The sequence below is a fragment of the Oncorhynchus gorbuscha genome, linkage group LG04 (assembly GCF_021184085.1).
Source record: "Oncorhynchus gorbuscha isolate QuinsamMale2020 ecotype Even-year linkage group LG04, OgorEven_v1.0, whole genome shotgun sequence".
In the NCBI taxonomy this organism is placed as follows: Eukaryota; Metazoa; Chordata; class Actinopteri; order Salmoniformes; family Salmonidae; genus Oncorhynchus; species Oncorhynchus gorbuscha.
This window is the reverse complement of record NC_060176.1, coordinates 42,453,425-42,481,276: the sequence shown is the minus strand read 5'-3', so window position 1 is coordinate 42,481,276 and position 27,852 is coordinate 42,453,425. Positions and strand designations below refer to the sequence as shown.

Genomic DNA, 27,852 nt, shown 5'->3' with positions numbered 1-27,852 from the left:
TTTTTTGATTTGTAGTTGTCCTCAAGTCTACACAGGTGAAAATATATACGAAAGCACTCAAAGTGCCAGACTCTGCTCATTTTCAATTGGAATTCATAATCACGGATAAATAAAAGAAGCCTTTCGTGAACTAACACACGTACTGACTCTTTTTTCCCCCCTCTTACTAGCTCTGATTTTGCTGACAGCTAGTTTATTCGCGGGGGGGAAAATGTACTTAACTGTGAATGACTGTGATGTGTGGTTGTCCCACCGAGCTGTCTTAAGGTGAACACACTAACTGTAAGTCACTCTGGATAAGAGTGTCTGCTAAATGACTCAAATGTGAAGGCCAAATCACCTCAATCTGGGCTTTTTCTCAATCACAAAGAGAGGAAGAAGAGCACGCCAGAAACCATACGGCACTATGGTTATTATATATTTATTGTGATGGCACTGAGCAGGCATTTGCAGTAACAATGACTATATCACTATCTTGTTTTACTGGCAATCTATGTGGCTTGTATTATCCCATCTCCGGATTGTTTCCCTTCTTCGATGTTGAGGACTAGTTTCCCAATAAATGACTCCCAGGGGGTATATTGGCTCTTTTTTTTAACATCCAGTTCTATTAGTCCTATGAAAAGAAAGTCTTCACGTTTTTTTTTTTTGTCAACAGAATATCTGAAACTCATTGTGGAAAGTGGTCTGAGACAGAGAGGTAGGGGTTTATAGGGAAATACCAAATGTTTTTACGACAAGAATCATTTCGAGAAAGCGGTTCCTTCAGAAGTAGAAAATCCGGTCCTCCCTTCCCCTCCTTTCCTCCCCACGCTCCGCCCCTCCATTTCATTAGGATTAAAGACGGCCTCAGAGCGTCGACGTCTCTCCCCCGCCACCTTCTTTTATGCTTTCACCCTTTAGCAGACCTTGAACCGCTTTTCTTTAGACGTTTCATGCTTTTACTCGCTCTCCTTTCTCTCCACCTCTAGAATCACCCATTTTCTATTTTCCCGCTGCTTTTGTCCCGCTAGGCAGCCGTGTAATTGCTGGGCGTGTGATGAAAACGCGGCTACGTGTAAAGGCCACAGTATTGTACGCACCTAGAGCCATTCTCCTGGCCGCCTCCTTTATTCCCCTTCCATTGTGGCTCGCTGCTAAAGAGATGCGCTACACATGCCTTGTTGGCGGACTGTCTGCAGGCTTTGTGATAGTAAGGGAGCGCAAGTCCTCAACTAATGTTGCTATTATTTCTCAGCCTGCCCTGTCTGGGTTCTCTGGTCGCACTGTGAAGGAGTAGATTATCTCTACTTTGGTACTAACGCACACACACTCTCTCTCTCTTTCTTTCCTTCCTTCCTTCCCGCCGTCTCCTGTGCTAAGCCCTGCTGTAGAGTTGTGGCTGTGTCTGGGCCCAGTAAAAGTCCTGAGTAGACATGTTTCCATTAGGGGGGTTAAGCCTGTGTGTTTGGAAGGCCCACATGTTCCACTGATGTAGTTCCACAGACTGCGTTTTCCCGGGGACTCCTTTATCTACGAGTTATTACGTGAATAAGGATCGTATGTGGGACCGACTGCTACCACCACAAGGGCCCAGGCTTGTACTGTAAACAGTTCTGTACAGCCACTGTTCGTGTGCTGGGGGGGGGGGGGGGATACATGTAAATAGCGAATTTGAGGATGTTAAAGTAGTGTAACGACCTTGTTGATCAACGGTCCGAAACAAACGTCACCTACTAAACCGTTCCGTTTTTTTTTTTTTTTCCCAGCGCGGGTAATTCACACGGGCCTCTTAGCTGAAGCCGTGAGTTTTGTATTAAACGGAGAGTGGTTTTCTTTTTCTCTAAGCAGGTATCGAAGTCCTATTACCGAGCCGTGAACAGGCAGCAGTGTTACACCGCGGACAAAGCTTTGAGTAGCACACTCAGCTCCTCAGAGAGTGAAGGTACAGCGCAGATAAAAACACTTTACTAGCTGGAAATTGACGGCAGTCCAAAGTCAGAGTGTTCTATTGCTCTCTTTGTGATTTCAAACGCTGGCCAAGTCTGACAAAAGTGCATGTTCGGAGCTGCTCTGCATCAATTTAAAAAAAAATGTCCCTGAGAGCCCAATTATACACTTTATATGACTGGAGACATTAGCAGATGTTTTTGTTACGACAAATGACATGTCTCTTTGCTGACACTGACAAAAAGATCAATAAAAGAAACGCCATTGTCCTTTTATAATAGGTCCACGAGAAAGGGACACGCACATAGAATATCATGTCCTTTTATAATAGGTCTACGAGAAAGGGACACGCACATAGAATATGATGTCCTTTTTCAACTGGAGGAGGAAATGATTGTCCAAAAACTAACTTTCAAGTTTTAGCGACCCAACAATGATAGAGCGTGAATATGCGCGGTGTGCACTCACTGGTGATATGGCCGATTCTCTCTGCCTGCTGCCATTAAGATGAGCTATTTGTCCGTTCTGAATTTTTCTAACTTAAAGACAAATTAGTCTTTAAAATGTATGCTAATTAGGCTATATAATTTTGGCAATTTAATTCAATTTAATTCGGGAAACTTTCGCTTCCCCTAGCCCTATGCATGCGTCACCTATGAGCCTATACCCATCTACTATCCCCCATAGTAGACAAGTTGACCTATTCTATTGGTCTGCTTGTCGAGAAAGGAATAGCCCAAATTGACTCTGGGACAATAGTGGGATAATAAATCCCAAATCCATACAACCTAGGCTACATAAAAAATGACTTTAAAAAGAAATGAGTCTGATGCAACAGATCAGAACATTATTAGCTCAGCAATGCGCACAAGGCAGTAGGCTACATGTGAATGTGCATTTGGCTACCGGACAATGAATGAAAGTTGAAAACCAATAGAACATAAGAGAAATGGGCTACTGGTTTCAATGGCATATGAAAGTATATGAAATAATTATGGTCGGATTTTGCCTAGGCTACTTTAAAGCAAGGTAAAACATGCCTCATAATATGTATTAAAACGCTCAGGTTCATTACAATCAAGGAGCTCCTGAGTGGCACAGTGGTCTAAGGCACTGCATCTCAGTGCTAGAGGCGTCTACAGACCCTGATTCGATTCCAGGCTGTATGACAACCGGCCGGGAGTCCCATAGGGTGGGCCCAGCGTCGTCCGTGTTAGGGGTTGGCCAGGGTAAGCAGTCATTGTAAATAAGAATTTGTTCTTAACTGACTTACTTGCCTAGTTAAATAAAAAATAAATGCAAATTCAAACTACATTTTGTTATATTACAGACTTATTCTAAATGGATTAAATAAAACAATTTCCTAATTAATCTGCACACAATACCCCATAATGAGAAAGCGAAAACAGGTTTTTTGAAATGTTTGCAAATGTATAAAACATTTACATAAGTATTCAGACCCTTTGCTATGAGACTCATAGGTGCATCCTGTTTCCATTAATCATCTTTGAGATGTTTCTACAACTTGATTGGAGTCCACCTATGGTAAATTCAATTGATTGGACATGATTTGGAAAGGTACATACATGTCTATATAAGTGGCCCCCATCATTCTTAAACGGAAGAAGTTTGGAAGCACCAAGAGTCTTCCTAGAGCTGTCCGCCTGGCCAAACAGCAGGTTACCAAAACCTGATGGTCACTCTGACAGAGCTCCAGAGTTCTTCTGTGGAGATTGGAGAACCTTCCAGAAGGAAAACCATCTCTGCAACACTCCACCAATCAGGTCTTTATGGTAGAGTGGCCAGACAGAAACCACTCCTCAGTAAAATGCACATGACAGCCCACTCTGAGTTTTCCAAAAGGCACCGAAAGACTCTCAGACCATGAGAAACAAGAATCTCTGGTCTGATGAAACCGAGAATGAACTCTTTGGCCTGAATGCCAAATGTCACGTCTGGAGGAAACCTGGCACTATCCCTATGGTGAAGCATGGTGGTGGCGCCATCATACTGTGGGGATGTTTTTCAGCGTCAGGGACTGGGAGACTAGTCAGGATCGAGGGAAATATGAACGGATCAAAGTACAGAGAGATCCTTGATGAAAACCTCAGGACCTCAGACTGGGGTGAAGGTTCACCTTCCAACAGGACAACGACCCTAAGCACACAGCCAAGATAATGCAGGAGTGGCTTCGGGACAAGTCTCTGAATGTCCTTGAATGGCCCAGCCAGAGCCCGGAATTGAACCCGTTCGACCATCTCTCGCTATACCTGAAAATATATGTGCAGCGTCGCTCCCCATCTAACCCGAAAGACCTTGAGAATATCTTCGGAGAAGAATTGCAGAAACTCCCCAAATATACAGTTGAAGTCGGGAGGTTTACAGACACCTTAGCCAAATACATTTAAACTCAGTTCAAAATCCCTGTTTTAGCCCAGTTAGGATCACCACTTTATTTTAAGAATGTGAAATGTCAGAATAATAGTAGAGAGAATTATTTATTTCAGCTTTTATTTCTTTCATCACATTCCCAGTGCATCAGAAGTTTACATACACTCAATTAGTATTTGGTAGCATTGCCTTTAAATTGTTTTAACTTGTCAAACATTTCAGGTAGCCTTCCACAAGCTTCCCACAATAAGTTGCGTGAATTTTGGCCCATTCTTCCTGACAGAGCTGGTGTAACTGAGTCAGGTTTGTTGGCCTCCTTAAGCTATTTTGCCATTGACCCCGAGTATGCTTGGGGTCATTGTCCATTTGGAAGACCCATGTACAACCAAGCTTTAACTTCCTGACTGATGTCTTGAGATGTTGCTTCAATGTATCCACATAATTTTCCTGCCTCATGATGCCATATATTTTGTGAAGTGCACCAGTCCCTCCTGCAGCAAAGCACGCCCACAACATGATGCTGCCACCCCCGTGCTTCACGGTTGGCATGGTGTTCTTCAGCTTGCAAGCCTCCCCCTTTTTCCTTCAAACATAACAATGGTCATTATGGCCAAACAGTTCTATTTTTGTTTCATCAGACCAGAGGACAGTTATCCAAGAAGTACGATCTTTGTCCCCACGTGCAGTTGCAAACCCTAGTCTGGCTTTTGTATGTCGGTTTCTGATATAGGACTCGTTTTACTGTGGATATAGAGACTTTTTGTACCTGTTTCCTCCAGCATCTTCACAAGGTTCTTTGCTGTTGTTCTGGGATTGATTTGCACTTTTCGCACCAAAGTACGTTCATATCTAGGAGACAGAACGCGTCTCCTTCCTGAGCCTTATGACGGCTGCGTGGTCCCATGGTGTTTATACTTGCAAACTATTGTTTGTACAGATGAACGTGGTACCTTCAGGTGTTTGGAAATTGCTGTCAAGGATGAACCAGACTTGGTTCCAAACTTTTTTTTCTTAGGTCTTGGCTGATTTCTTTTGATTTTCCCGTGATGTCAAGCAAAGAGGCACTGAGTTTGAAGGTAGGCCTTAAAATACATGCATAAGTATACCTCCAATTGACTCAAATGATGTATATTAGCCTATCGGAAGCTTCAAAAGCCATGACATGATTTTCTGGAATTTTCCAAGCTGTTTAAAGGCAAAGTCAACTTAGTGTATGTAAACTTCTGACCCACTGGAATTGTGATACAGTGAATTATAAGTGAAATAATTACTTGTGTCATGCACAAAGTAGATGTCCTGATAGACTTGCCAAAACTATAGTTTTTTAACAAGACATTTGTGGAGTGGTTGAAAAACGAGTTTTAATGACTCTAACCGAAGTATATGTAAACTTCCGACTTCAACTGTAGGTGTGCCAAGCTTGTAGCGTAATACCCAAGAAGACTTGAGGCTGTAATCGCTGCCAAAGGTGCTTCAACAAAGTACTGAGTAAAGGGATTGAATACTTTAAAAAATACATTAAAAAAAAAAACTCAACCTGTTTTTGCTTTGTCATTATAGTTTGTGTGTAGATTGATGAGGTGGGAAATTATTTCATAATAAGGTTGTAACGTAACAAAATGTGGAAAAAGTTGAGGGGTCTGAATACTTTCCGAAATGCACCGTATATGTTTTCAAAATGCATACTGCGTCCAGCTTATTGCAAAATGTTGTGTGATGCGCTGCTGAAGCATGCCTTCCATTTCCTGTGACTTGCTTTACCAGTTGATACATTTAAAATAGTATCTCTTTTTAATCGTGGCCCAAAAACTATTTTTAACACACGATTGCATTTACAATTGTTGCACATTGATTGTGCTTATTAAAGTGTTGTCTGACAGATTTTCCACTCAAAGGCTCAACATCTGTTTGTTGTGATAAAATACATAACGAGTATACACACGCAGTAATTCCACAAAATATTGAAAATTACCCATAGACCAATTTTAATTAACACGATGGGAGACAGAGAGCTGGTCTCAAGCGCAGGGCGCAGCAGGTGTTTATTTGTAAAGGACCACAGGGGCAGGCAGAAGGTCATACACAGGGGGTCCAAAAAGGCAACAGTACAGGCAGGGAAAAGTCTAGAAACGTCGTCCGAGAGATCAGGCAATAGGTTGATAACAGGAAATCCAATATGCTAAAGTACAGGCAGAGAATAGGCAAAAGGCGTGGTTAGTGAGGCAGGCAAAAACTATCGTACACGGGAGGATTTAAATTACTGGAAAAACTGAGCTCTGAATTGAAGTGTGTCACAAAACAAACAATACCTCTCAATGATGGGGTGCAAAGAACTGAACTAAATAGTGTGTGATAATTACATACAGGTGTGTGAACAGGTGATCAGAATTCAGGTGATTGGGATCTGGAGAATGAGCAGCGTTCAGGGGATCTACGTGTTTGAGAGTGAGTTGGAAGTAGATGTTACACCATTAAGCATGACCAGTCCATTGTATTTACATCAACTGGTATTTCCACCAATGAATAGGCTAAAAATCATTATTTCGCAATGGGATTTTTTTTTTTGTTTTGTTTCCTGGACATTTATCTTTTTTTTTAAACAAATTTAACGACCAAAGGCCGGCTATTATTGGCTAATGGAAACCCCTTGTGTGTGTTTCTGAGTGTGTGTTCTGTGCTGATTTACCTCTGTGTGTGTTTCTGAGTGTGTGTGCTGTGCAGATTTACCTCTGTGTGTGTCAGGAGACGGTTGTATTATTGTTTACCTATGTAAATGTGACAGTGACAGGGAGTCAAAACACTGAGCCCCAGGGAGACACCACCAGGCACATCTCACGCTCTCTCTCTCGCGCTCTCTCTCTCTTGCATTCTCTCTCTCGCACGCTCTCTTGCATTCTCTCTCTCACACTCTCTCTTGCATTCTCTCTCTCACACTCTCTCTTTTTGTGTGTCACACTCTTCTCTCTCTCACACTCTCTCTTGCCTTCTCTCTCTCGCACGCTCTCTTGCATTCTCTCTCTCACACTCTCTCTTGCATTCTCTCTCTCACACTCTCTCTTTTTGTGTGTCACACTCTTCTCTCTCTCACACTCTCTCTTGCCTTCTCTCTCTCGCACTCTCTCTTGCATTCTCTCTCTCGCACTCTCTCCTTTGTGTGTCACACTCTTCTCGCTCACACGCTCTCTCACTCTGTGTGTCTCACTTCTCTTGCTCTCTCCACCTCTCACTTTCTCACTTTACTTCCTTTCTCTCTCTCATCTCTTGTACAGTCGCGTCATACACAGAGCTGTTCTGTTTTCTTGTCTGAATTCTGTGTTTTGTGAAGTGTTTTATTGTCTTGCCTACAGTTAATTTATGTGTTTTCCCAATTCTCATTCTCTTTGCTCATCTCCTCTTGTCACTTCTTCATCACTTCTTTCTCACTCGTTCTCTCTTTATTTTCTACCTCTCTCTCTCTCTCTCTCTCTCTCTCTCTCTCTCTCTCTCTCTCTCTCTCTCTCTCTCTCCCTCTTTATTCTATGCCACTCACACTAATCACTCAACTGTAGAGTCGTTTTGTTGTCATAGCAACTCCTTTGTTGTCATAGTAACTCCCCTTGTTGGCTGTTGAGGGTTGAGCCAGTAGCGGGTAGCGACAGGTAGTCGAACACCGAGTTCTGGACACTAATTGGCCCGTCATATTCCTTGATACAAATGTAGGAACGCCTATGAAGCATTTATCGCTTTACCTTACTGGACAAAAAAAGATCAATGTTTAAACAAGCAGAGAAGAAAACAACATGAATACAAGAGTCAACCACTTATGGGTTCAGAAACATATATTCCTACACACGGTCCAGTCCTAAGTGAAGCCATAGTAATGCCTGTACATCTCCCATCATCATTCTTACCCCACCAGCAGCAGCAGCATTGCTCCTGGCATTCGGACTACCGGTACATTTATATATTGTAGCATAGATATATTTTGCGTACTAAGCCCCTCTTCCATGTGAGTGTGTGTTACTTTCTCTCTCGGTGTTCTAGTGGGCACACTCCGCCCAGGGCCTTTTGTCATGGTAGCTCGACATGATTGAAAGAGAGTGGATCACTAATTCATGTCAGCTGAGCGCGGGACATGAGCATGGGGGAACCCAAGGGTAGGCAGGTGCTTGTTGCTTCTCAATCAGGGGGGATTCTTTAATGTGACACGCACTGTGCCGTCTTCCTCCTTAGATTCTCTCCTCGCTTCTACTCTTCATCGCCTCTCATCGCAGCTGGGTCTCATGAAAGACCTCTCTGGCTCACTGTCTCACTTTTTTTTGTTGCCTCTATCAATCTCTCGTGCTATCGCTCGCTCCCTCCCTCAATTTTTGTCTCTCTCTCTCTCTGTGTCTCTCTCTCTGCATTTCTCTCCGTCTGTCTCTCTGTCTCTCTGTCTCTCTCTCTCTGCATTTCTCTCCCTCTGCCTCTCTCTCTCTCTCTTTCTCTCTCTCTCTCTCTCTCTCTCTCTCTCTCTCTCTCTCTCTCTCTCTCTCTCTCTCTCTCTCTCTCTCTCTCTCTCTCTCTCTCTCTCTATCTCTCTCTGCATTTCTCTCCCTCTCTCTGCATTTCTCTCCCTTTCCCCTTACCCCCCCTGTCTCTCCGATGTTGGCTCTAATTGGGTTTGCCCTGACCCCAGAGATCAGGGCACACAGTAACAAGCTCTCGGAGGAAACATCACTCTCCTCCCTCATCCCTCCATCCGTTACCCCTCTATCGCTGCTCAATGTGCTCATTTGTCAGCCTGGATGGTCACTAATGCTGCAGCACTAATATACTCCACGGAGAATAATGATCCATGGGACTTAATGGTTCTTCCGTCTCAGCTCCCCAGTTTGACTGGTGGGTCAGTTTGACCAGTTGGCTCTTACTTCTCACGTTTGATGAGATCTGAGTGGGTCTTTGCCGTTTCCTCTACCGTGACCACCACAGATAGAGTGCGGCGTGTCAGGTTCCCCGTTTTTGTCCAGAACGGCGCCACGTTTCGCAGAATAACCGAATTAGTGGAGCTGTGTGCATTTGAACTCGTACAAGACCAACATTTACAGTTTAGAATGAGCCGGTAACGGGTTTAGAGTGGCCTATTTAGAATGACCGCATGTCTATTAGAGGGCATGGTTCACGGTCTGGACTGCGTATCAGGTCACCTCAGCTGTGGGGGAGTGGGGTTTGCAGGGATATGGAAACAGCATTAGTTGTGTGGAGAGCAATGTACTGTCGCCTGATGGTCTAACAATGGTCCTCAATGATCTTTTCATGGGCGCCACTGAAACGCATCAAACTGCAGTAAATTTACAGGAATCTTTTTCCACCATTTGGATAATCGTCTTCAGTGGAAATGGAAAGAGAGGTGAATGCGAGGGAGAGACGGGAGGGAGAGGCACAATGCAATATAAAAGGTGCTCTATGTGGATTCAGACCAGTGAACTCAAGCTAATGGTGTGGGGTCCATGTTGGGAGGCAGATTCACTCGATACAGCCGGGAATAGTCCATGTACCCATTCTTGTTGCTACTGTCACACATGCTTTTCTTATTGGCTTTTATCTTTGAGTCTTCCGTTTGCAAATGTGTCACACCACAAGGTGTAATACATGAGAATACTTATCCATGTTGTGTTTCATATGCGAGAGCATATTTATCATATCACATAAAAACGGGAGAATCACACATGCGGATGGAAAAAGATGGGCCCGGTAAATGCGATTTGTCTCAATTCAACTGGAAATGTGTTGTATTGACTCTCCAGTGAAATTGTGTAACCCAAATAGCGCCCTATTCCCTACAGTATACTTCATGGGCACTGGTCAAAAGTGGTACACTATCGGGAATAGGGTGCCATTTGGGACCGAAGCCATGGAACAATGGAATAGTTTTCTGCTTGTGATCCTGATTCTCTGGAGGGAGCGTGTGACATGAGGTGTTTGTGATGATGGGGATTGAAGGTTCTATCCTGTGACAGTGTTCTACTCCTTCCTGTTGTCACAGGGTACCATTGTTCGACATGTCATCGCATGGTCACAAAAATCAGTGACTTGGAAAACATGAGTATTATTCAGATTAGGTCCTGTTGTCATAACGCTTTACACAATTACATCAGATCTTTTCACATCAGATATTCTTCAAAAGACCCATATCTGATGTGAAAAGATCTGATGTAATTGGTCAAAAGATCAGAATTGGGCTGCCTGTGTAAACACAGCCTAAATCCCAATTCAAACGGAAAGCATGTGGAAATAGAATGCGTTTGACTGAATGACAGAGAGCGTCAACAGTGTCTACAGCATCATACTGTGGCATATGAAATTAGAAAGCAAGTCTATTTGTTCTGGCGTCTACGTGGAGCAATACTGGTAAAGTAAGCAGATAAAATGTGAGGGTCGTTTGTAGGAAAGGAAATAGTTGAGTTGTTCAAATGGTATTGGTCACATACACATATTTAGCAGATGTTATTGCGGGTGTAGCGAAATGCTTGTATTTCTAGCTCCAACAGTGCAGTAGTATCTAACAGTTCACAACAATACACACAAATCTAAAGTAGAAGAATATAGTTAAGAAATATATAAATATTAGGACGAGGTGTCGGAGTGGCCTTGACTAAAATACAGTAGAATAAAATACAGTATATATATGAAATTAGTAAATCAGTATGTAAAACATAATTAAAGTGATGAGTGTTCCATTATTAAAATGACTGTGTCTATAGGTCAGCAGTCTCTAAGGTGCAGGGTTGATTAACCGGGTGTTAGCCAGCTAGTGATGGCTATTTAACAGTCTGACGGCCTTGAGATAGAAGCTGTTTTTTAGTCTCTTGGTCCCAGCTTTGATGCACCTGTACTGACCTCGCCTTCTGGATGGTAGGGTTGGGAACAGGCAGTGGCTCGGGTGGTTGATGTCCTTGATGATCTTTTTGGCCTTCCTGTGACATCAGGTGCTATAGGTGTCCTGGAGGGCAGTTAGTTTGCCCCCGGTGATGCGTTGGGCAGACCGCACCAGCCTCTGGAGAGCCCTGCGGTTGCGGGCAGTGGAGTTACCATACCAGGCTGTGACAGGATGCTCTCAATTGTGCATCTGTAAAAGTTTGTGAGGGTCTTACGGGCCAAGCCAAATTTCTTCAGCCACCTGAGGTTGAAGAGACGCTGTTGCGCCTTCTTCACAACACTGTCTGTGTTGGTGGACCATTTCAGATCGTCGGTGATGTGAAGCTTTCCACCTTCTCCCACTGCGGTCCCATCGATGTGGATAGGAGGGTGCTCTCTCTGCTCTCTCTGAAGTCCCCGATCAGCTCCTTCGTTTTGTTGAGGGAGAGGTTATTTTCCTGGCACCCCTCCGCCAGGACCCTCACCTCCTCCTTGTAGGCTGTCTCGTCATTGTTGGTAATCAGGCCTACAACTGTTGTGTCGTCTGGACACTTGATGATTGAGTCGGAGGTGTGCGTGGCCATGCAGTCATGGGTGAACAGGGAGTACAGGAGGGCGCGGCCCGTCAGGAAGTCCAGGACCCAGTTGCACAGGGCGGGGTTCAGACCCAGGGCCCCGAGTTTAATGATGCGCTTGGAGGGTACTATGGTGTTGAATGCTGAGCTATAGTTAATGAACAGCATTCTTACATAGGTATTCCTCTTGCCCAGATGGGATAGGGCAGTGTGTAGTGTGATGGCGATTGCGTCATCCGTGGATCTGTTGGCGCGGTATGCAAATTGTAGTGGGTCTAGAGTGACGGGTAAGGTAGAGATGATATGATCCTTGACTAGTCTCAAAGCACTTCACGATGACAGAAGTGGGTGCTTCGGGGCGATAGTCATTTTGTTCAGTTACCTTTGCTTTCTTGGCTACAGGAACGCTGGTGGCCATCATGAAGCATGTGGGGACAACAGACTGGGATAGTGAGCGATTGAATATGTCCGTAAACACACCAGCCAGCTGGTCTGCGCATGCTCTGAGGACGCGGCTAGGGATACCATCTGGGCCGGCAGCCTTGCAAGGGTTAACACGCTTAAATGTCTTACTCAAGTCGGCCAGGGAGAACGAGAGCCCACAGTCCTTGGGAGCGGGCCGCATCGGTGGCACCGTGTTATCCTCAAAGCATGCGAAGAAGGTGTTTAGCTTGTCCGGGAGCATGACGTCGGTGTCCGCGACACGGCTGGTTTTCCCTTTGTAATCCGTGTAATCCCTGCCACATACGTACCTGTGTTCCGATCTTCCCTATGCTACGTAGACTAAAGACGTAGTTTAAAATGTATTGGGCTGTAAGCTAAGGTTTGTCAGTCAAATAAGTTACATGTTTTGAAACAATTCGCAGTCTACCTGTGGTTATTTCGATCGTAGGCATATAGCCTAGGCAGGTTACGTCCGGAAAACTCAAGGACTCCCATTTCAAAAGAGAATAATGTTCATGTAGAAGAGAGAGACTCGCAATTATATGCTACAAACGTCCTCCTGAGCGAGCAAAACAAGGTGAGTCGAAGGGGAGTCAAAAGGAACCCACAACAATAACTCCCAGGGCCTGCGTAGCAACTGTTTATTGTGGATTTTCATGACAGTTATGCTGGCAAACGCTACGCAGTGTATGTGAATTGACCCTGGCTACTCTAACATGCACCTTTCATGCCATTGACGGGCCGTGATTTCGGCTTAACCTCTTGCTCCTACCTGGCACGCAGGCGTCCCATCTAGAGATCTGGAAATGCAAATGCACTACGCTAAATGCTAATAGTACTAGTTAAAACTCAAACGTTCATTAAAATACACATGCAGGGTATTGAATTAAAGCTACACTCGTTGTGAATCCAGGCAACAAGTCAGATTTTTAAAATGCTTTTCGGCGAAAGCATGAGAAGCTATTATCTGATAGCATGTAACACCCCAAAAGACCCGCAAACAAAATAATTAGCATAGTCGGCGCTACACAAACCGCACAATAAAATATAAAACATTCATTACCTTTGACCATCTTCTTTGTTGGCACTCCTAGATGTCCCATAATCACTATTGGGTCTTTTTTTCGATTAAATCGGTCCATACATAGCCTAGATATCGATCTATGAAGACTGTGTGATAAATGGAAAAAAATAGCGTCTTATAACGTAACGTCATTTTTTTAAATTAAAAAAGTTGACGATAAACTTTCACAAAACACTTCAAAATACTTTTGTAATGCAACTGTAGGTATTAGTAAACGTTAATAAGCGATCAAATTAATCTCAAGACGAAGTATATTCTATAGCTGTCCGTCTGGAAAAAATGTCCGGGTAGAATCTCAACCAAAATATCCGGTCCGAGACCTGAAGACCTGCGCTGCCTTGCATCTGTTTGACCAAGAAACCAAGAGTAGGCAAATGACAAGACTCTAGATAACGTGTGGAAGCTGTATGTATTGCAACCTCAACCCCATTAAATGTGGTTCACCTTTATCAATGGGTTCAAGTCGCGCATGGATACATTTTTCCATTTTCAGTGACCAGATTTTCCTGCACTTTTCGATGAAACGCACGTTCTGTTATAGTCACAGCCGTGATTTAACCAGTTTTATAAACGCCTGAGTGTTTTCTATCCACACATACTAATCATATGCATATACTATATTCCTGGCATGAGTAGCAGGGCGCTGAAATGTTGCGCGATTTTTAACAGAATGTTCAAAAAAGTAGGGGGTAGGAGTAACAGGTTAAAAGACTCTACTCAGAGATGCTTTTATGAATACAGGCCCAGAACTTGAAAGGCCCAGCGTTCAGCTGTAGGAGACAGTGGGGCGTCATACTATCCCACTCTAACCTCATGGGAAAGCCCCCGTGTGCATTTGACGAAATGAAATATGCAGCATAATCCGGACCAAAAAAACATCTGAGGGTTTTGCTGAAGGTTAATGGGTCAAACGCATTGATCAAACCAGTGTTGCTAACTCTCGGCTCATTAGGACCATTTACAGGAAATCATCTGAAACAGCTTCTCTGATCTTCCCCTGGAGTGCGCGCGCACACACACACGCGCTCACGCTCGAACGTGCGCACACAGACATGCGTGCACGTGCACACACACGTTCACAGGGGGGGGGGGGGGGGGTCTCTAGGGTGCCATGGTAGAGAGACTGGGCCGAATGCAGATATTCCACCACTGAACTCCTTTGAAGTGTAAAAAAAAAAACACACACACACACACACACACACACACACACACACACACACACACACACACACACACACACACACACACACACACACACACACACACACACACACACACACACACACACACCCTCTCCGTCGGCTGCGTTATCGTAGGCCCTGGTCTGTGGGCTCTAATGAGAGCAGATCATGGTTAATTATTGATCAGTGTAAGTGTTAGAAGCACACAGTGAATATATGAACAGATATGTCCCTGGAGGTGTCATGGTTAACCTATAGTGGGGAACACTGCCTGCCGTGAGTGCGTGCGTGTGTGCGTAGAAGTCGTAAGCGTAGAACCAGACCCTGTGTGTTTTGAAAACTCTTCGGGTGATCCGGAGCTTTCCTCTCATCCCCCCTGTTTCTCTGTCTCTTCCTCCCAGGTGTGTGGAGATCATCGCCAAGGAGGGGAGGAGCCTCAAAGAACTCTACCTGGTCTCCTGCAAGATCACAGACCACGGTAAAAAATGGCATTCTATATGCTATATTTCTATAACTAACTTTATGAACAGTCTGACGGGTCGTTTGGGTGAGAGTTACTGTAGCTGACCTCAGAAAGTTGACTGTGTGTCTATTCCTCTGGGCTCTGTCCTCTCTCTCACCCCTTTCACCTCTACTGGCATCATCTGAACACCTAATCTATAATCAACACATACTGGATCTGATCTCAAATCAGTCTGAACTTCTCTCTCTCCTCTGGAAGAATTGTAATACTCCAACTATAACCGGTACAGTAATAGTTTATAAAACGTGTTTGCATGTCCAGACCTTGGTCGTGTGGACGTTCCCACTGCAAACTCACATGACTTATATGTTGGTGTGTTACCCCCCCAGAGTCAGATCCTATGGTGTCTTTGCCTGGTCTGTGTTGGTCAGCAGGAACACTTGTGTTCATGTCTCGAATCGTTCAGGGGTTCCACTGCCATGTGTTTCCCCTCTAGCCGACCCATAGTGAGTGTAATCACTGGACCACTCCCCTTCAGAGTCTCTGTGAACTGTAGACCGACCACTTGATAAATGACCACAATAGTACATTAGCGCGCACACTCTCTCTCTCTCTCTCTCTCTCTCTCTCTCTCTCTCTCTCTCTCTCTCTCTCTCTCTCTCTCTCTCTCTCTCTCTCTCTCTCTCTCTCTCTCTCTCTCTCTCTCTCTCTCTCTCTCTCTCTCTCTGTCTCTCTCTCTGTCTCTTTCTCTGTCTCTGTCTCTCTCTCTCTGTCTCTCTCTCTCTGTCTCTCTCTCTCTGCCTCTCTCTCTCTGCCTCTCTCTCTCTCTCTCTCTCTCTCTCTCTCTCTCTCTCTCTCTCTCTCTCTCTCTCTCTCTCTGTCTCTGTCTCTGTCTCTGTCTCTCTCTCTCTCTCTCTCTCTCTCTCTCTCTCTCTCTCTCTCTCTCTCTCTCTCTCTCTCTCTCTCTCTCTTTGTCTCTCTCTCTCTCTCTGTCTCTCTCTCTGTCTCTCTCTCTGTCTCTCTCTCTCTCTCTCTGCCTCTCTCTCTCTGCCTCTCTCTCTCTCTCTCTCTCTCTCTCTCTCTCTCTCTCTCTCTCTCTCTCTCTCTCTCTCTCTCTCTCTCTCTCTCTCTCTCTCTCTCTCTCTCAATTCAATTCAAGGGCTTTATTGGCATGGGAAACATGTGTTAACATTGCCAAAGAAAGTGAGGTAGACAACATACAAAGTGAATATATAAAGTGAAAAACAACAAAAATTAACAGTAAACATTACACATACAGAAGTTTCAGAACAGTAAAGACATTACAAATGAGATAGAGACAGAGAGAGAGAGACAGAGAGACAGAGAGAGAGACTCTCTCTCTGTCTCTCTCTGTATCTCTGTCTCTTTCTCTATTTCTGTCTCTCTCTCTCTCTTTCTGTCTCTCTCTCTGTCTTTCTCTCTCTGTCGCTCTGTGTGTGCAACACTCACTACCAGGTTCCAAACGGCCTCTGGAAGCAACGTCAGCACATTAACTTGTTTGTTGGGAGCTTCCTGAAATGCGTTTCCTTGGCCGAGCAGCTGCACATAAGCCTAAGATCAACATGCAAAATGGCGAGCGTCGGCTGGAGTGGTGTAAAGCTCGCCACCATTGGACTCTGGAGTATTGGAAACGCCTTCTCTGGCACAGAGCCCTGACCTCAACCCCATCCAACACATTTGGGATGAATTGGAACAGCGACTGCGAGCCAGGCCGAATCGCCCAACATCAGTGCCCCAACATCACAAATTCTCTTGTGGCTGAATGGAAGCAAGTTCCCGCAGCAATGCTCCAACATCTAGTGGAAAGCCTTCCCAGAAGAGTGGAGGCTGTTATAGCAGCAAAGGGGGGACCAACTCCATATTAATGCCCATGATTTCGGAATGAGATGTTCCCGCGAGCAGTTGTCCACATACTTTTGGTTGTGTATGTTTGTGTGCGTGGCCGAACAGAGACGCCCTCTCTCCTCTCTCCGAGATCTAATAGAATAATGGTTTGCTTTCCTGCTCCGGCCTTTGATAAATGCAATCAAAGCACTGAGCTTTCCATCTGCCATTCTGGGCCAGTCTGTTCCGCCCATCTCCTACTCAAATGACTCTATATTAATGGCCTCTTAAACAACATTTGAGATGTCCACAAGCCCCTTGTGATTAAGTGTTCCGTTTTTCCCCATCATTCGCTTCCTGCGTGTTTGCTTTTTATTCGAGAGAATGGGGGAGGGGGCGAGGGAGGGGGGGGGGTAGAGAGAGAAAAAGAGAAGGAAGGAAAGAGCTTTTGGTAATGGACATGTCATTACACTTTAAACTTCTAATGATGTTGTTCAAAACAAGTCATTTCGCTTGTGATGTATCGGGTTGTAACAGCAGAGATGTAGGGGAGAGAGAAAGGGACCAATTGTATGGCACTAACCTGGCAGGATATACTAAAGTCATTTACTCTCATACTGAAAGCCCCTATTAGGCCTGATAACCAAAACCTCCTGGCCTCGTTTAGTCCAACACACACACACACACACACACCAAATGCATGCTTCTAACTGTAAATCCCTGCCTTCCTTATATTCATTGCATTGGTAAATGTCAAAAAATACAACCGCCAAAAAAAATACCAAAGTTTAAGAAATATGTTAATACGCAGTTCACACACACACACTACACACACTCCTAACTGAAACCTCATGTCGTGGTTAAGCACTCTTTCATGTCGTTTGGTCAGTAATTGTGTTGAGAACAGGCTAAAGCACTGCTGGGCCTGCCTGGATTTACAGCAATGACACACACTTCCCCTCTCTAACTACTCTGCTGTGAGTGACGCACTCTCTCTCTCTCTCTCTGTGTCTCTCTGTGTCTCTCTCTCTCTGTCTCTCTGTCTCTGTCTCTCTCTGTGTCTCTCTGTGTCTCTCTCTCTCTCTCTGTCTCTCTCTCTCTCTCTCTGTCTCTGTCTCTCTCTGTGTCTCTCTGTGTCTCTCTCTCTCTCTCTCTCTGTCTCTGTTTCTCTCTGTGTCTCTCTCTCTCTCTCTCTCTGTCTCTGTCTCTCTCTGTGTCTCTCTGTGTCTCTCTCTCTGTCTCTCTCTGTCACTCTGTCTCTCTCTCTGTCTCCCTGTCTCTCTCTGTCTCTATGACTCTCTGTCTCTGTCTGTCTCTCTCTCACACACACACAATGGGCTGGGCTGTGATGCAGCTGTTACTCGAGGGTTTATGAGAGTGATGTGTACCTGAGTGAGCCAGTCACAGACTGCTGTGGAGGGAGCAGCGTTAGAGACTGCTGTGGAGGGAGCAGCGTTAGAGACTACTGTGGAGGGAGCAGCGTTAGAGACTGCTGTGGAGGGAGCAGCGTTAGAGACTGCTGTGGATGGAGCAGCGTTAGAGACTGCTGTGGAGGGAGCAGCGTTAGAGACTGCTGTGGATGGAGCAGCGTTAGAGACTGCTGTGGAGGGAGCAGCGTTAGATACTGCTGTGGAGGGAGCAGCGTTAGAGACTGCTGTGGAGGGAGCAGCGTTAGATACTGCTGTGGAGAGAGCAGCGTTAGAGACTGCTGTGGAGGGAGCAGCGTTAGAGACTGCTGTGGAGGGAGCAGCGTTAGAGACTGCTGTGGAGGGAGCAGCGTTAGAGACTGCTGTGGAGGGAGCAGCGTTATAGACTGCTGTGGAGGGAGCAGTGTTAGAGACTGCTGTGGAGGGAGCAGCGTTAGAGACTGCTGTGGAGGGAGCAGCGTTAGAGACTGCTGTGGAGGGAGCAGTGTTAGAGACTACTGTGGAGGGAGCAGCGTTAGAGACTGCTGTGGAGGGAGCAGCGTTAGAGACTGCTGTGGAGGGAGCAGTGTTAGAGACTACTGTGGAGGGAGCAGTGTTAGAGACTACTGTGGAGGGAGCAGCGTTAGAGACTGCTGTGGAGGGAGCAGCGTTAGATACTGCTGTGGAGGGAGCAGCGTTAGATACTGCTGTGGAGGGAGCAGCGTTAGATACTGCTGTGGAGGGAGCAGCGTTAGAGACTGCTGTGGAGGGAGCAGCGTTAGAGACTGCTGTGGAGGGAGCAGCGTTAGAGACTGCTGTGGAGGGAGCAGCGTTAGAGACTGCTGTGGAGGGAGCAGTGTTAGAGACTGCTGTGGAGGGAGCAGCGTTAGAGACTGCTGTGGAGGGAGCAGCGTTAGAGACTGCTGTGGAGGGAGCAGCGTTATAGACTACTGTGGAGGGAGCAGCATTACACCACCCAATCCGGACACATACAATTTGATTTTGATTTTGTCAACCGGGACAGGTCAAAAAGTTTTAAACATTTATGGCAATTTAGCTAGCTAGCTTGCAGTTGCTAGCTAATTTGTCCATGGATATACATTTCGGGTTGTTATTTTACCTGAAATGCACAAGTTCTTCTACTCTGACAATTCATTCACACATAAAATGGTCAACCGAATTGTTTCTAGTCATCTCTCCTCCTTCCAGGCTTTTTCTTCTTTGGACTTTATATGGCGATTGGCAACTAACTTTCATAATAAGGTATATTACCACAACCGACCTCAGTTCATCTTTCAATCACCCACGTGGGTATAACCAATGAGGAGATGGCACTTGGGTATATGCTTCCAAAAACCAATGAGGAGATGGAAGAGGCAGGACTTGTATCACGTTCTGCGTCACAAATAGAGGTGACACAGAACAAATAGAGGTGACGTAGAACAAATAGAAATGACGCAGAACAAATAGAAGTGACGCAGAACAAATAGAAGTGACGCAGAACAAATAGAAGTGACGTAGAACAAATAGAAGTGACGTAGAACAAATAGAGGTGACGTAGAACAAATAGAGGTGACGTAGAACAAATAGAAGTGACGCAGAACAAATAGAAGTGACGCAGAACAAATAGAAGTGACGCAGAACAAATAGAAGTGACGTAGAACAAATAGAAGTGACGTAGAACAAATAGAGGTGACGTAGAACAAATAGAGGTGACGTAGAACAAATAGAAGTGACGCAGAACAAATAGAAGTGACGCAGAACAAATAGAAGTGACGCAGAACAAATAGAAGTGACGCAGAACAGAGGTGACGCAGAACAAATAGAAGTGACACAGAACAAATAGAAGGGACTCAGAACAAATAGAAGTGACGCAGAACAAATCAGAACAAATAGAGGTGACGCAGAACAAATAGAGGTGACGTAGAACACATAGAGGTGACGCAGAACAAATAGAGATGACGCAGAACAAATAGAGATGACGCAGAACAAATAGAGGTGACGCAGAACAAATAGAGGTGACGCAGAACAAATAGAGGTGACGCAGAACAAATAGAGATGACGCAGAACAAATAGAGGTGACGCAGAACAAATAGAGGTGACGCAGAACAAATAGAGGTGACGCAGAACAAATAGAGGTGACGCAGAACAAATAGAGGTGACGCAGAACACATAGAGGTGACGCAGAACACATAGAGGTGACGCAGAACACATAGAGGTGACGCAGAACACATAGAAGTGACGCAGAACAAATAGAGGTGACGCAAAACTTCTGGCAAACGCCCGTTGACACGCGCGAGCAGTGTGGGTGCAATGATTGAATAACATGTATGTGTACATTTATTTTGCGACACTCGAGCACGCGACGCGACCGGTGTGGTCAGCATGTCAGAGACTGTTGTGGAGGGAGCAGCATTAGAGACCGTGGAAGCAGGACAGAAGACATGTCACGATGCAAACACCTAACCACACCTCCACACTCTCTGTTTATCTCTGTTTTTCTTTCTCTCTCTGTTTCTCTGTAGATGCCGGCAGACATTTTCTTCATTCCCAGCTCAGCTTTGCTGTTAACGGTCTTCTCTCTCTTTCTCTCCTTCTCTCTCTCTCCTCTCTTTTCTCTCTCTCTCCCCACACACACACACACACACACACCCAGCACTATCCACCAGTAAAGACCATTTCAGGTGACTGCATCCTTTCACAACATAGCTCTCAGTGGTATTTGGGAAAACTAGCAGCCACACAACCATTACCCAAAACCCTCTCCTCTCTCCAGAAATTGGAAAGTGCCCACCTGTATGTTTCCTCACGGTCACTGTCAACGTTTGTTGACAATTTTGTCGTCTTGGTTTGGAAAGAAAAACAGGCCTAGATGTTGTTTTTGTGGGAGCTGTATTTGGAATGTTTGCGACCATGATGGACATACGACATGTCTGTTTTAAAAAGTGACCTTTTGTTCATTGCCATTTTGAGCACTTAAATCTAAGAGTATGAGGAAAGCACTTTAAAAGCTTATTTCCTAAGAAGAAGAGAGGTATTTGAAGTGCAGCTCGATGTGTGTCCTTATATCTCGACCTGGTGTTGAACTAGCCTTGTTCATTGAGTGCTTGGTTCATGTTTTGAACTCACCTTGTTCATGAGTGCTGGGCACAGGACATGTTTTGTGTTGAACTACCCTTGTACCCGAGTGCTGGGTACATCTGCGTCCTCCTGAACAGATGTTGAGAGCCAGGAACATGATGTGGATGGGTCTCTCTTTATCAGCCAATATGAATCTCTCTGAGTGGCCCTCTTCACTTAAGACCTAAAGCTCAATACCTGACCACGATCATGTCACATCAATATTAAGCTCAACTCTGCCTTCAGCCGTCTCATTCAAAAGCCCATATGATTTTGTGCGCTTGCGTGTGCATATAAGGTGCGTGTGTGTGATGTTTCTCCATTGCTCTGCCGAAACATGACGCTGATTAGGAAGCGTGTAAGACTCTCTCTCTCTCTCTCTCTCTCTCTCTCTCTCTCTCTCTCTCTCTCTCTCTCTCTCTCTCTCTCTCTCTCCCTGCCAATCCCATGTGTCGATCCCATCTCCCTTGTCTGTCGCTATAATGGAAGTGGACAGGGGAGTGTTTGCCCGAGAGTCACTTGGTTCCAGTGTCCGTTTATGTGGTTGTGTTGCTGCCAGTCGAAAGGATATTCAGAGGAATCTGTTCCCTCTCTGTCACAGGGCTTTACCGTGTGTTACACAGTCAGTCCATCGGTAAGAGCGGGCCCGGACCCAAGGTTGATAACTGCTGCGGGTAGTCGAGCGTTGGGCCAGGAACCGAAAGGTCGCTGGTTCGAATCCTCGAGCCGACTAGCTGAAATAGTTGAGCGAGGCACTTCACCCTAGTTGCTCCTCTAAGCCACTCTGGATAAGAGCACCTGCTAAATGACTAAAGTGTACAAATGTTAATGTCGCCCTAGCAAGAGAAGTCTGTACCCCTACTGTGTGTTTCGGTCTTTCACCTGAAATACTCTTTAGCCCCGTGGCCTACCGACCTGCTCTGGAATGATGCAAGCTTGTAAAAACCTCTCTCATACTGCCAATCCTGTGTATCGATTACTTCTCCTCTGTCTGTCTGACTGCTTTCTCCAAGTAAGAGAACCTTGGGACCTTTATTGACTTACGGTAGTCATCCATTCCTCTATTTTCCTGTCCTCCACCTTCCTCGTCTCTCCCTGGTCTGTCGTGTGTACAGCGCATTCGGAAAGCACTCAGACCCCTTCACTTTTTCCACATTTTGTCACGTTACAGCCTTATTCTAAAATTGATTACATCGTTTTTTCCCCCCTCATCAATCTACACACAATACCCCTTAATGACAAAGCAAAAACAGGTTTTTAGAAAATGTTGCTCAATAAAATATTTAAAAAACGTTTAAAAGTATTCAGACCCTTTCCTCAGTACTTTGTTGAAGAACCTTTTGCTGCGATTATAGCCTCGAGTTGTCTTGGGACACCTGTATTTGGGGAGTTTCTCCCATTCCTCTCTGCAGATCCTCTCAAGCTCTTCCAGGTTGGATGGGGAGCGTTGCTGCACAGCTATTTTCAGGTCTCTCCAGAGATGGGGCAGATTTTCATGAAGGATCTATCAGTGCTTTTCTCTGTTCATCTTTGCTTCGATCCTGACTAGTCTCCCAGTCCCTATGGCTGAAAAACATCTCTACAGCATGATGCTGCCACCATACTTCACCATAGGTATGGTGTCAGGTTTCGTACAGATGTGAAGCTTGGCATTCAGGCCAAATAGTTCAATCTTGGTTTCATCAGACCAGAGAATCTTGTTTCTCATGGTTTGAGAGTCTTTAGGGGACTTTTTGCAAGAGGGCTGTCATGTGCCTTTTACTGAGAAGTGGCTTCCGACTGGCCACTCTACCATAAAGACCTGATTGGTGTAGTGCTGGTTGTCCTTCTGGAAGGTTCTCACATCTCAACAGAGAAACTCTGGAGCTCTGTCAGAGTGACCATCTGGTTCATGTTCACCTCCCTTACCAAGGCTCTTCTCCCTCGATGGCTCAGTTTGGTCGGGCGACCAACTCCAGGAAGAGTCTTGGTGGTTCGAAACTTCTTCCATTTAAGAATTGCTGCAGACATTTTTTGGTACCCTTCCCCAGATCTGTGCCTCAACACAATCCTGTCTCGGAGCTTCCACCTCATGGCTTGGTTTTTGCTCTGACATGCATAGTCAACTGTGGGACCTTATATAGACAGGTGTGCCTTACCAAATCATGTCCAATCAATAACATTTTCAACAGGTGGACTCCAATCAAGTTGTCGAAAAATCTCAAGGACGATCAATGGAAACAGGATGCACCTGAGCTCAATTTCGAGCCTCATAGCAAAGGGTCTGAATACTTATGTAAATAAGGTATTTCCGTTTTTTATTTCTAATACATTTGCAAAAATTTCTGAGCCTGTTTTCACTTTGTCATTATGGGCTATTCTGTGTAGATTGCTGAGGATTTTATGTATTTAATACATTTTAGAATGAGGCTGTAACGTAACAAAATGTGGGAAAAGTCCAGGTGCTCTGAATACTTTCAGAAGGCACTGTATCTGAGAGTGTGAGAAGAGGAGTGAAAGCTCTGTGTGTGTCTGGCTTTATCTTGTTGCGGTTATGTGGACGGATGCATGTTATCTGTCCTGTTTAGAGAGTCCTGATAAGGACTGCCCTCTGCGGTGCCTGAATAAAGAGGAGGCCCTTCTCTCGCTCGTGTGAGTGTGTTCATCTGTATGCATACCCTGAACGGAGGACGCCACATATGATCTCCCTTGCTTTCCCATTGCCTTTTTCTCCCTCCGGTACTCTTTCATTCTCTCATCCCCCATCCCCCCCAGCACTCCCTTTCCTTCCTCTGTTTTCCTCTCTTCGTCCCTCTCTCCATCCCCCTCTCCGTTCTCTCTTTCATCTGAAAGGTAAACTGTTAGCGTGCTAGACGTTGATATATGGCGTTTCCCTGTCACTTCTCTCTGGTAGGCTGACAGGAATAGAGTGGTCTGCTGCTCTCCAGGTGACGCGAGTGAGTGGGTCGGTTTGTTTCCCTGCACACAGCCCGGGGGGGGTAATATAAACCCATACACTCTCCATTGATACCTTTTTATTTCCTAAAGACGGTGAAATATATGATGCAGGGTTGTGGAGTAACGGATTACAGCTGCGCGATTGAGAGGGTCTTGTCTGGCTGCGTCATCACTTGGGACGGCGAATACAAGGCACCCGACCCCAAGGCACTACAGAGGGTGGTGAGTACGGCCCAGTACATCACTGGGGCCAGGAGCGCTGCCATTCAGGACCTCTATACCAGGCGGTGTCGGAGGAAGGACCAAAATATGGTCAGACTCTATCCACCCAAGCCATAGACTGTTCTCTCTGCTACCTCATGGCAAGCGGTCCTGGAGTGCCGAGTCAGGCACTAACAGAACCTTGAACAACTTCTACCCGCTAAACAAGAGAGCTAAATAGCCAATCAAATGGCCCACACACTCACACATACTTAGACTGACACCTCAATCCAAATACACACACAGACACAACACACACACACACACACAAATGTTTCTCACTCATCACATACGCTGCTGCTACTGTCTTATCTATCCTGTTGCCCAGTCACTTTACACCTACCTAATCAAATGGCTACCCAGACTATTTGCGTTGTACCCCTCTCTTTTATACTGCTGCTACTCTCTGGTTATTATCTAGGCACAGTCACTTTAACTATACCTCGACTAGCTTGTGCCCCCGCACATTGACTCTGTACCCCTGTATATAGCCTCACTGCTGTTATTTTACTGCTGCTCTTTAACTATTTGTAATTTGTTATTTTTTACTTATCTATTTTTGACTTAACACTTTTTCTTAACTACATTGTTGGTTAAGGTCTCGTAAGTAAGCATTTCACTGTAAGGTCTACTACACCTGTTGTATTCGGTGCATGTGACAAATATGATTTGATTTTATAGTACATTTAAAGATCTATCTTTCACTCTGCGTTGTAAGTAAGAATTTCACTAGTTAGTCTACACCTGTTGTTTACTAAGCATGTGACAAATAACATTTCATTTTATTTGATGTTATGGATTACAAAAAAACTAAACGAGAATCCATTACGTTACCAGCAAAATCATTGTAATCAGATTACAAATACTTTTGAAAAACTAGATAATTACTTCTCAGATTACTTTTAAATTCAGAAAGGATGTTTGCGAAACAAATCTTTGACACCTTCTGTTTTTATCAATGACATTCAAATCAAAATGTAAATGCGTTTGATGGATCTCTGGGGGGGAAAAGCAGGTATATGCTTTTGTAGTATTCAGTCCAAGCAATGTCTTCCAATGGTGCGACTGCTGTCGTCATCGAAAGATTATCCAACTTGAATAAACGCTTGGAGGTAAGGATGACAGCAGTGGTGTAGCCTAGGGGTGATAGGGATATCACTTACTATTAATAGCTACTTAGTGCATTGGTGTGAATCACACTGCAGCTCTCTCATTTAGATAATTGCGCTTTACGGATTGTGGTTGATGTGGATGGCTGTTCACAAATGTACACTAACGTTCAAAAGTTTGGGGTCACTTAGAAATGTCCTTGTTTTTTGTACTTTTTTGTCCATGAAAATAACATCAAATTGATCAGAAATATAGTGTACACATTGTTAATGTTGTAAATGACGGTTGTAGCTGGCAAATTTGTTATGGAATATCTACATAGGCAGCAAACATCACTCCTGTGTTCCAATGGCACCAAGTTTATCATTTCAAAAGGCTAATTGATCATTAGAAAACCCTTTTGCATTTATGTTAGCACAACTGAAAACTGTTGATTAAAGAATCAATACAACTGGCCTTCTTTAGACTTGTTGAGTATCTGGAGCATCAGCATTTGTGGGTACGATTGCAGGCTCAAAATGACCTGAAACAAGTACCTTTCTTCTGAAACTTGTCAGTCTATTCTTGCTCTGAGAAATGAAGGCTATTCCATGCAAAAATATCCCAGAAATGTTCCATATGCACAAAAAGCTTATTTCTCTCAAATTCTGGTCACAAATGTATTTACATCCCTGTTAGTGAGACTTTCTCATTTGCCAAGATATTCCAGCCACCTGACAGATGTGGCATAACAAGAAGCTGATTAAACAGCATGATCATCACACAGGTGCACCTTGTGTTGGGGACAATAAAAGGTCACTCTAAAATGTGCAGTTTTATCACACAACAGAATGTCACAGATGTCTCAAGTTGTGAAGTAGCAAGCAATTGGCATGCTGACTGGAGGAATATCCACCAAAGCTGTTGCCAGAAAATGGAATGTTAATTTCTCTACCATAAGCCACCTCAAACGTTCTTTTAGAAAATTTGGCAGTACGTCCAACCGGCCACACAACTGCAGACCACGTGTAACCACACCAGCCCAGGACCTCCACATCCGTCTTCTTCACCTGCGGGATCGTCTGAGGGGGAGGTTGGGGGTGCTGAGGACTATTTATGTCTGTAATAAAGCATTTGTGGGGGGAAACTAATTCTGATTGACTGGGTCTGGCTCCCCAGTGGGTCGGCCTATGCCCTCCCAGGTCCACCCATGGCTGCCATAGATTAGGGCCTAATTAACTGTAAATTAGTCAAATCATTGAAATTGTTGCATGTTGCATTTACATTTCAGTTCAGTATATATTTACATATTTCCAAGTCCTATTCTTGAAGATCCAGGGATATTACATCAATTGGAATGACTGGAAATCTGACAGACTTTTGTTTTTAATGTAAAGAAATGGCCTAATCGTATTATTCTCTGTAGTAGAAAGCAATGGGTTAGAAGAAGCCTATATAACCAACCTATAAAACAAGGATCATCAACTAGATTCATCACCAGGCCCTATCTTTTATCGAGCGAATGGTCGGTTGGCCGGAACATAATTACAAATCATTTTTAGACTGCAAATTGACCACAGGAAGCCCAACAGATATGTTTGACTAAAACATAATCATTTCAAACTTTACTAACATTTGTATACGATCATATGTGTCTCTATTATGCATGGGAATACATATTTCTTAAATAAAAATCACTTGGAGCTGATTTCCAGGTGTTTTTACAGCCTTTTATGTCCAACAATGTAAATAAAGAAATGTGTATACATTTTCTCTGCTCAGAAAACTTTGAAGGGCAAATAAAACCAACCGCTGGCCACTAGTTGGGGAACCCTACCACAAAATAAAAGGCAACATCCATTTATGGCCAGCTATGTAAACTCTAACATTGATTTATTCTACAATAGATGTCGTTCATGTAACGGCTCTCTTCTATCGCCTCCTCTGACGAAGAGGTAGAACAAGGATCGGACCAAAATGAAGCGTGATGATGATTCATGATATTTTAATGAAGGAAAACCTATGCATACAGAAACTACAAAAATAACGAAATGAAAATAACGAAAACCGAAACAGCCCTATCTGGTGCAAACACAAAGACAGGAACAATCACCCACGAAACACTCACAGAATATGGCTGCCTAAATATGGCTCCCAATCAGAGACAACGATAATCACCTGACTCTGATTGAGAACCGCCTCAGGCAGCCATAGACTACGTAGCCACCCCACAAAACCCCAAGACAAAAAA

At 44.6% G+C, this 27,852-nt stretch overlaps 1 protein-coding gene across 3 annotated transcripts in view; it reads left to right on the top strand.

Moving 5' to 3' along the window:
• fbxl17 (F-box and leucine-rich repeat protein 17) overlaps positions 1-27,852 on the top strand; it is a 350,800-nt gene that overhangs the window by 228,301 nt on the left and 94,647 nt on the right. For all 3 annotated transcript variants that reach the window (XR_006838514.1, XM_046346816.1, XM_046346817.1), the window contains one exon: positions 14,882-14,958. Coding sequence is in view for 2 of the 3 variants with exons in the window: in XM_046346816.1 (XP_046202772.1) it covers positions 14,882-14,958 (77 nt within the window). In the remaining variant the exon portion in view is untranslated. The remainder of the gene's footprint in view (positions 1-14,881; positions 14,959-27,852) is intronic.